This window comes from Zosterops lateralis (genome assembly GCF_965231275.1).
Source record: "Zosterops lateralis genome assembly, chromosome: 24".
Classification (NCBI taxonomy): domain Eukaryota; kingdom Metazoa; phylum Chordata; class Aves; order Passeriformes; family Zosteropidae; genus Zosterops; species Zosterops lateralis.
In genome coordinates this window covers 3,577,241-3,587,577 of record NC_139784.1, presented here as the reverse complement: position 1 = coordinate 3,587,577, position 10,337 = coordinate 3,577,241, and the positions used below count along the sequence as shown (strand labels likewise).

The 10,337-nt window shown below is 42.3% G+C and overlaps 1 protein-coding gene across 1 annotated transcript; it reads right to left on the bottom strand.

The window, feature by feature from the left end:
* Positions 1 to 4,528: 4,528 nt before the first annotated feature.
* On the bottom strand, positions 4,529 to 9,823 carry MEOX1 (mesenchyme homeobox 1; the record flags this gene model as incomplete). The annotated part of the gene is made up of 3 exons (XM_083877405.1): positions 4,529 to 4,651; positions 5,475 to 5,647; positions 9,379 to 9,823. The coding sequence occupies 3 exons, from the start codon at positions 9,821 to 9,823 to the stop codon at positions 4,529 to 4,531; spliced, it is 741 nt and encodes a 246-aa protein (XP_083733531.1).
* Positions 9,824 to 10,337: the final 514 nt, after the last annotated feature.

Genomic DNA, 10,337 nt, shown 5'->3' with positions numbered 1-10,337 from the left:
AACTAGATGGAACTATAAAACTGTTAGGATGCTTGTGGTGAGTGTTGAAAAGAAGAAACAATCCCTTTTTTGGGTGTCTTTACAATCATCAACTTAACTGTAGCATTGCTGGCCTCACACTCACCTGGTGATAAATTCCTGGGTGTAGGGAATAGTTCAACATGGCATTGTGAGTGACAAATTAACCTTGGGTATGAGTGTGGGCCATAACAAACTTGAACTAAAAATTAAAGGCTGTAAGAAATCGTGTCAATCCACGTGTCTGTTCCTGCTCCAAAGCCAGGGATATTCAGCATGACTGAGGGAGGCTTGAAAAATGTTTTCTTCTTTAATAAGGAAAGAGAAACACGACTCAACCCTCCGTGGTATGAAGTCACCGCGCTCTCTGTTACTCACTCCCATTATCTCCTCTGCAATCTGCTCCCAGAGGAGCTTCCAGACAACCCTGGAAGCTTATCCCTGTCCAAGAGTTATTTAAAAGAATAAAACAACAATTATGGTCTAGAGGAAGGGGAACAATGGTGTAAGAGTCTGGTGGTGGATGAAAATCCCTCCTCGATGCAGAAAGTGGAACAATGTGCCATTGTGTGTGGGGAGGGTGAGGATGGGGAGCCAGCACCTGGGGAAGCTGCCCCATCGTAACTCACAAATACAGCCTGAAAGGCAAAGCCTCAGCCTCAGGTTATTTTACAGCCACACCAGGCAAGTTCCAGTCAGACAAAGCCCTTCTGCTGTAAGCACTGGAGGAAAGTGGATTTCCTGTCCATCTGCCTGGAGGAGCTGTGTGGATCCAGTTCCCTGAGTGCAGTAACCAATGCAGACAGACTTCTTGAAGGGGCTGTGCACTTTCCTCAAGGGAAGGGAATTATCCAGAATATGAGATAGTGGCTGATGAAACTTAATATGAGCATTGCTAGAGGTGGGGGGGAAGAAATTTGGGATAATTGAAAAATTGTGTGTGCTGTAGAATGCCCTGATTTGTTGTGTGTGCTTGTTTCCTTGTTTCCATGTGGAGGAAATAGGATTTGTAAGCTTTGCTGGTGTAGAATATGCCCAAGTCAAAATCTCTGGCTGTGAAATGTTTGCTAAAGGGCTCTCTTGTTTCCCAGACAGTGTGGACTGAAGGGTTTGGTTCCTTATTCACAGCATGCCTATGAAATTTTTTACTGCGAGGGTGGTGAGGCCCTGGCACAGGTTGCCCAGAGAAGTTGTGGATGCCCCATCCCTGGAGGCATTCAATGCAACATTGGACTGGCCTTGGGTTACCTTTGGAGTTTAAGTAGCTCCACTGACTGGAAAAATCCCTGGCTTAAAGCTGTAGAATGGCATGGAGGGACTGAGAACTAACAACAGAGCCATAGGATACAGAACCTGTAAAACAAATCAGGGTCTCTGCTCCATTGGCATCTGTCTAGAGAGATAAAGAGTCCATAAAGTCTCTGACTCCAAGGAAAGCACTTCTCTTGCTTTATTTAGAAGAGGCAGTACAGATATAAAAGGCTCCAGCACATATTTTTGAGTTTATACAGATATCCCCGTTTTCTGTGGGCTGTTTGCACTGGCAAAAGTCTCACTGCTCTGCTTGCCTGAGCTTCCTGGGGAATTCCTGCCAGACTCCTCTGATGCCACGGGGTGATTGTGTGCTCAGATTATTTATTGGGAATAAGGCATGGAAAACATTGCCAAATATCCCCAGGTAGCTTCCCTCACTTCTGTGAGGAGAATGCAGCCTGATGTGTATTTCTGAGAAAAATGATTGCAGGTCAAAGACTTTGCTCCCAGACAACAGGCCTTCCCTGGAAGATTCTTGGCACCAGAGGTTCAGAGGTCAAATGCTTTGATGTCAGGAGTGAAATGTTCCTTCTCAAAACACTAAAATCTTAGAGTGAGCAGATGGTTTAATGAGGAAACTGCCTAAGCACAAGAAGATCTCACAGGTGACTCATAGCTTATTTCTCAAAATTCAGAGCAAGAACTTCTAGGAGCTGTAATTATGGGTACAGGCCAAGATCCCATTGGTTAGTTTTAAAGTAAATTAGGATTCATTATGCTACATCAACAGCTTCCATGAAAAGGAAGATTTATTAGCCTCTCATCTGGGTGAGGAGCCAGTCTTGGTTTCTGTTAGTAGCCAAGAGCCTGAAAGTTTTCATCTCAAAATAAGCTGCTCCTGCAGGTTGCAAAATTTCTAACCCCAGTGGGGAGGAGGTGATGTACAGTGTTAAATGGCATGAGAGGTTACAAGGATAGAAGTAAGAAAGAATTCCTGCTCCATGGTGATTTGTGTCCCAGAGGAGGGTAGGATATCTGAGCACCAGAGTTCTTCACCAAACACAGCTTTTTTTAGTCTTTGCCAAGAGGCAAACTACTGAGTTCAGTCAGAAGTCTAATCAGAAGGCACCAAGGCTCAAGAAATAAAGCCAAAGACATTTTCTGCTCTTCAAGATACAGTAAACTGTAGCTTCTTCTCATCTGTGCATAGGCAATTTTTTAGCCAACTAGTTTTATGTCACCTGAGTAGTGAGATTATGAACCTGTTTCTAACATCAGGTTTGTTAACCAAAAGAATGGTGTTCTGTCATTGTCCACCCTTGTCACTGCTGCAGTTACTGGGATCCAACCATAACTCCCTGTCTGTACCATTTAAATATCTACCACAGGTGTCCCAGAAGAAGCTGAGGGTATTTTTTCCTTATCATAAAGATCTGAAGAGACAAGGGTAGGTCTAGCTCAGAGACAGAACATGCATACCCCTAAATATTATAACTGATTATATAATAGTTATTATATTCACAGAACTTACATGGGTTTACATCCATGCTGTGACTGCAAGTTTGTGGAGAGGCCCTGTGTGAAACATCCTTGGCACTGTTTTCTTAGTGTTTTTTTTTTTTTTTTTTTTTTTTTTTTTTTTTTTGTTTGTTTGTTTGTTTGTTTTTGTTTGTTTGTTTTGTTTTTGTTTTTGTTTTTTTCAGGAGTGATGGCATTTTGTTTTGTGTAACTGTTGTTTTTAGATAAAGTGGATAAGAGCAAGTAATGCAGTATGGGAAACCAGACAATAACCTAATTCACTTCCTCAGTGCTGCTCAAACTGCTCAAGTTTCTTTAGTTTTAAATAATTTCTTGCTTAAAAATAATTATTCTTTTAAGTTGTTTTTGCACAAATATATACTCTAAACTGTTGATTTTTCTCATCTGTCAATCAGAGTTTAGAAATATTGAGAAGGAATATAATGTATGCTTTTTCTTAGTAGATATAGTATGCAGCTCTTTGAAAAGAATACAGCATCTCTGTTTAAAAAAAGAGTTGATATTTATCAATTTTGAGGTCTTTCACAAGTGGAATTACCACTAACAGCTTTATAAACATATAATCCAGATATACAAATTTGTACCCAGCATATCTACAGTTCACATGCAACCACAACAGCAATGCATCAGAACAAGGGGAAAGGCTGTAGCTGCAAATAATGATTACCTCTGAAATATTTAAACCAAAGTTTCCGTATTCTCAATAGTCATAATGTGGTACACTAAAGTAAAAATCTGCTTAAAATATAGCATTAGTACATGAAACAAAAAGATGTAAGAAATGGGAGCAGGCACTATACTTTTCTAAATCATCATAATTTGATGCACTACAAATTTCAGTTGAAAGCAGGGATGATTTAAGGTGGGAATGTTCTTAAGTGTTCTTAAGACTTCTGGCGGTGCTGTGGCAGTTTATTGGAAAACTTGAAACCAAGACAATGATATTTTAGCTGTTGTGTTGAGAGCTCAATCTCTGTTGTGCCTGCTGGGACATTTGGTAATGACTGCTTTGAAAAAATATTTGAAACTGAGATCTAGCAATTTAATTTCAGGATTTACAGTTAGCTTGGAAGAAATCTCCCTCTGCAAATTACTGCCATCAACAAGGCACCTACCTTCTTGGACTGTCACTGTGAAAGCCACCTCTTCTGAAACTGGTGAGCAGACTTCTGTGTATATGTATTTTTAGTCTCACATTTTATTTTGTAATCTTATTGCCTAGTCATACAGGTGTTCAAGTCATTTTACAAGAAAAATCAGTGGCTATCAAAGTATTTATTTCTCTCCAAGTAGGGCACAAGAGAAATGTGCATTGTCAAGTCCAAATGCAGACTGAATAGGTGTGACCAGGGAAAGCCTGGATACAGCTGCAGATGCTGACTAATAATCTGGATTTTCTGGATGTTTGAGAGTCTCAACAACCTTACTCCTGTTTTATATTCAGTGTTTGTTGTTGGTTTTTTGTTGTTGTTCGTTGTAGACACATCTGTGGTAGTAAGACAGTTCAAGAGACAAAAATCAAACCCATGTTCTTTGGCTTTTTTTCCCTCCTGTGCTGTTTAATTGCCTCTGTAACCTCAAGCATCATGCAGCTTTTAAAGACTATGGGCTACAGGATTGGCAGGCAGGGTGATCTCATTGTGCAGCTGATTCTAAGCAGTTGCACCCAGTTCCAATCAATGACTTTCTCCAAACTCCTCTCCCATTGCTGCAGGGACTACTCAGAGCTGGGGGAGGCAGCAGAGTCCACATCCTCTGTGTCATGTTCGTGTGGGGGCACTGCTTGCCCACCTTTAACACGTTTCCACTTCATTCTTCTGTTCTGAAACCACACTTTGACCTGGGTGATAAAAAGAAAAGAATTACTTGTTGCCTCAACTTGAGCTGTATAAGTAGAACTATGCACATGTGTATAGACAGGTGATTTGTGGAATTCTAGAAGAAAAGCCTCACAAGTTTGATTAATCCATCTCTCTAACACAGATTGGGACAATTCTTTCTAAAATGCTCCACACAGGTGTTCCCCTGAAACCCCCAAAGGTAGTACAAATGCTTTGCCTAGAATCTGTCTTCATGTCAAATAAGGCACAGTGCCTCTCATGTATTTTTAACATTTAGGCCATCCAATCTAATGCTTCAGGAATTTAAATTTGCCTCACATAATTACACAATTCTTCTGCTGTCCACTTATCCTTGGTAAGGAAACCTGGACTGAGATGACAATGAGAGAACAGAAATACCTCTCTCCACAAAACTCTGTATAATTGTCTTTCCTTATCACCTCAAAACACTACCTGACCCAGGAAGAATGCATGTATCAAACATTCAGTTGAATAATTTCCTCTTAGTCCAAGTCTGAGGTGATATCCATATTCCACATGCACACCTTGATATATCAATATGCACCAATGAATGGTGGTAAACAAGAACTCAGTAGAGACCAGTTATTACCAAATCTATCTTTAGTTTAGAGAAACATAATTAAATTTGCTAACTACTTACAGAAACGTGTAACAAAGGTGTTTGAAAAAATGTGGAGGCTTTGTTTTAAAATACCTCTGTGCCATTGCAAAAGCAGAATAACATATCTGGTTTTTAGCATTAGGGAGAAGTTGTGGAGGAGGAGGAGAGAGGAACTGGGGAGACAAAGGTTTGGAAAGTACTTGTCTCTCGGTGAGATCCAGGTTCACAGCTATCTCGTATCTCCTGAGCCTTGTCAAGTAGTTATGGTGGGCAAATTCAGCTTCCAGCTCCCGCAGCTGCTCCTTAGTGAAAGCTGTCCTTTCCTTCCGTGATTTGCTGCTGGTTTCTGCTTTGTTGCTTGAGGTCTGGTTCTCTAAGAGGCAAGCACACTTGTGTCATTTGGGGTTATGCTGATGTGTGTGAACATGCGCAGTTGCAGAGATCTAAAGGACCCCTTGAAGTGCTCAGTGGAATTTTTAAGAAGTTTGCTTTATGCCCCCTCGAGCTCAGCATGACTGAATGGTGTTGCCAGCCTTGGTTTTGAGAGGACAGAGGTGGAACAGTCAGTCAGGGTGGGGAGTGCTGTCAGAATTGCCTGGGTCTGCACAGTCACAGAACAGGAGTGGGAAACAAGCTCTCATTCCTTGCTGAAATTGCATTGGAAGAGTTTTCTTCCCCACATTTTTATTTTTATTTCTTATATACATATTTTCACCCTCCCCTGATCTACCAGGCAGCCAAGGCCATGCAGCATGCAGGATGCCAGGAGGGCATGGTGCCCAGTTCTGGTGCAGGACATAAGAACAAATCACTAGTGATCACCTCAGCTGTGGTGCATGGCCTGGACTGAGGACATGGGGCAGTAAAACAAGCAAAAGCAGAGAAACAGTGTTTTTTGCCCAGACCCACCTTGAACACTCTTGTTTTTAAACTTTTTCTGATCCTTGCTAAATAAAAACTACAAGCAGATCTGGTGTCTGTGTACATGACTGGCCTCAGTATCATCCTTGTCATTGTGCTGGCTTGAAAAACCTGTTTGCTATTTGTGTACATTTCTGCAATGTAGTCAAGATTCATATTTCAAAGCCAAACTTCAAGCCATAGCCAAAGTGATGCTGTACCAATTATGACAATAAGCAAACACAAACTGACTTTACCTGAGACTATGGCAACCCTTTTCAATTTTTAAAAATTCTTTCTCTTTTTTATTTTTCTTTTTTCTTTTCCTTCATTTTTTTAAAAATTTTTTTCCCTGCTGTGTTTTTAAAGTTGGTGCTCAAAGAATCTCCAAGCAAAGCAAGGAAAAATGCATTACTTTTAGTGAGGAAAGTCCAAACTGCCAGTGTTTCAGGGAGTCAGTTTTGTGAGTTGCTTGACTCTTTCTCCCCTCTTGCTCCTCTTGCTAGATTCCCTGAACTAAACATGCTAGTGGTGTTTTTGTTATGCTGAGAATCAGTTACTTCATTTTTATGTGTAACCAGTACCCAGTGGAGCTCTGTGTGGCCTAGCATAATATTTATACACAGAAATGATCAGCAAAATGGTAACAATATGAGCATGGTGTGCAGCTTCATCTTCTGGGTGTCATTTTAGTGGCCAAAGCAGTAAAACTGGAGAAATCTGTGAGGTGTGACTGTGGGATTTGTCACTGATCTGATCTTATCAGAAATGGAGAAATCAAACACAGCTCTCATTACTGGTAAAGCACACAGGGACCAGTGTGTCACACACTGCTTTCCATTCCAAGGGAATTAGTCTAGATTGTTCTATACTGGTTTTGCTACTTCAGAAATCCACAAATAAAGGTGGGGAATGTGCAGGAACAAAACTCCAGAAGTTTCTCCCCATGTCTTTGCCCAGAGTTTAACGATCCCCTTTGTTCTCAGCCCTTACTGCACAGACACACTATCACATTTCCCACAGGCTCACAAGTGTGACTGTGAGGGAGCAGGGGGGAGGCAGGATTTGAAGTGTGGATCTCCTGCTGGGAACTTTGCCACCAGCTTCTGGGAGCCTTGAACTCAGGGGCTTCCCCTGGGGTCTGTGCTGCCCTCGCAGACACACGGAGGGTGCAGCAGCTCCCCAATGCCTTCAGCACATGGCAGAATCTATAAACAAGTAGATAATGCAAAGTACATGTGAGTTCATGGCACCCTGTGGGAAGGACTCCATTTCCAAGGGGCAGTTTCACCAATCTTCATCTCCAAAAGACAAGGGGAATAATTAAGGAGGGATATTTGGATATTTCTGGGAGCAGAGTAGGATGTGTAGCTTGAACTCTCTCATCCACACTGTGTTCCACAGGGTATTGTCAGGAGACACAATGCTTATCCACATAAGGCTTGATGTTCTGTGAGATTCCAGAAGTGGAAATGTGGCCCAGCTGCTTCAGTTTTGACAACAGGATGTGGGAAATTACAAATGTGTGAAAGGACAAATCACCTTGGGCAGGTTTTTCCTACTGTACTGCCAGTTTAAAAAGGAAAAAAGGAGAGCAAGGAAAGTTCAGGGAAGGGAAGTTCAGGGAAGGAAAGCTAAAGAAAGGGAAGGGAAGTTCAGGGAAGTTCAGGGAAGTTCAGGGAAGGGAAGGGAAGGAAAGGAAAGGAAAGGAAAGGAAAGGAAAGGAAAGGAAAGGAAAGGAAAGGAAAGGAAAGGAAAGGAAAGGAAAGGAAAGGAAAGGAAAGGAAAGGAAAGGAAAGGAAAGGAAAGGAAAGGAAAGGAAAGGGAAAAAAGATGCTGCTTAGGAACCAGAGGCAAATGTGTGTCTCTCCCAAGGAATGTGTCTCCTTCCAGGATCCCAACCGGCTTCAGTGCTGGGTTGAACTCAACAGCTGCCTCTCCCCAGGGCTGCAGGGGTCACTAGAAGGTGGAACTCCAGACCTCTCAGGGGTGTCATTTTTTACAGCTCCCCAAAAGGAAGAGTGTAGGGGACAGCAGCAAGTACAAAAAGAAACTGTGAAGAGTGTTAGTAAGGGAGAATAAAGGAACTTTTCTACTTAGAACAGGGAGATGTGCTTTGGAATCAGTCTCTTTAAGGATAAAGATATCCCTCTAATGTGAGTAAGCCGAAATCTGCTGTTTTTCTATGACTAGCTGATGTGTTAATGAAAGTGTTGTTCACTTTTTAAATTATTATTTTATTTAAACTTCTTTGCATTTGGGAAAATTTTGCCTAAACATGCCTTTCTTAGTATAAATGAACCTAAATTCTCCAAATGTCTGCAAAACCTAGAAATCAGTCAATTAATATTTTTATCCCTGCATTCTCTTCCTGTGAAATGAGGCTACTGGAAGATTTTCTCCACTTGGTAGCAGGGCTGTGGGAAAAAGCACACTGTAGCTTGTAAACGAGTGCTGTGGCATCTGAAAGCACATAAGCATCTTAAATTTTAACAGCTTCCTTAAGAAAAAACAATTTTATGCATATTTCACAGATTTGGATCTGAGATATCAGCAAGTTAGTTTGCACAACTATGAAATTATTGATTTTTACACTGTGGAAGGAATGTGTTTTGCTAGCTAGGATGACACCATGAAAACCATGTACATTTTCTGCATTGTTGGACATTGTACTGATGGGTAAACTGTCAGTACCTCTTGTTATGAGGTTAAAATATTTAACATTTAGTGAGATCGGACAGAATTTACATTTAAGGGAAGACTTTGCCTCTTGTACTTCTCACCATAAACTGAGATGTCAAATTCCTAGTATGATATTTCCAACTACCACAGGCAACTCAGGATAAGGGATCTTTGCTCTCTGCCATTCTCTTTTGCTCAGACAAATGGCAGGTGTGAATGTACAGCTCCCCATCCTGGGACTTCCAGTTCTGTGTGTACATGCCATGGTGACTCCTGCTCAGTTACAGCAAATGTGCATTGTGCTGGTGACTAAAATACCTGCCTACTCAAGATCTGCAGGAGTGAAATACAAATACCAGAATAAGCATAAGATAGTTACAGTGCTGTTACAGTCTAAAGTTTCCTCAGTCAAATATTGTGAAATGTTTTGCTCACCAGCTTTCTTTCTTAATTCCCAGTCTCACCAGGTGCTCTCATTCCATCTCTTGCATTCCACCACAGCCCTGATTTTGTATCACCTACCTGAGCTTTCCTTTTTCCTTTTCGATGGCTTTTTCTCAGAGTCACTTGTAGGATTTGCTGGCGCCTCATCATCTTCATCTGCAGCCACACTCACGAGGCTGGGGCTGCTGCCCTCTGACTCTCCAGAAGCCAAGGCCAGTCCTGGATTTATTCCTCTTCTGGCCTCAGTTGCTGCCAGGTGCCAGTCAGAGTGCTGGAATGAGGGGTGCTGCTCCACCAGAGCCCGCTCCTGCTGCGGGAAGCTGTGGGGAGCTGTCACCAGGCAGGAGGCTGAGAAATCGGAGTAAGCAGCAAAATCTGGCTTTTGCTGGAAGGAGAATGGTGCTGCTGGATAGTGGCTGAGCCCTGGAGCTGTGGTCAGGTCGGTGTGGGAGCTCCTCACACACCCCCAGAGCAGGGTGGGAGGCTGTGGGCTGCGCATGCAGCTGCTGCTGCTGGGATCCATCTGCTTCCAGTCCTGTCCACACCTCAGTGCTCCCGCCTGGTGACAGCCCAGCCCTCAAAAGCAGAAGAGAAGCAGAGGGAAACTCTTCCAAATTTTACAGGATAGATCTCCTCCCTAAACAACAGTTTGCTGGTGGGTTTGATGCTGTTGCAGGTTCGCTACTTTAGGAACTCTAATTCTAAAGGTCTTCATTGCCCTGACTGGGGCAACCAGATTTATGCAGGGCTTGCCATGAGTTGGTTCCTTGTGAAGTGCTGGGCATGAGTGAAACACTTTTTAAATACTGTGCTGGGGAGACAGTGACAAGTTTGTGAAGTGAAATGTGAGCGAGGGGAGGGAGGGGTTAACACACATACCCTCAGCCCCTCCAACCAAAGCAAAGCAGGCAGCTATTAATCATCTGAAACCTTATATGCACATCTAATGGGATTTGCAGATGGAGCCTTTTAAAGAAACAATGTCTGTATTTTTTTTTTAAGGGAAAGAGCAGCACACAAAAAAAGTCTTTAATGTT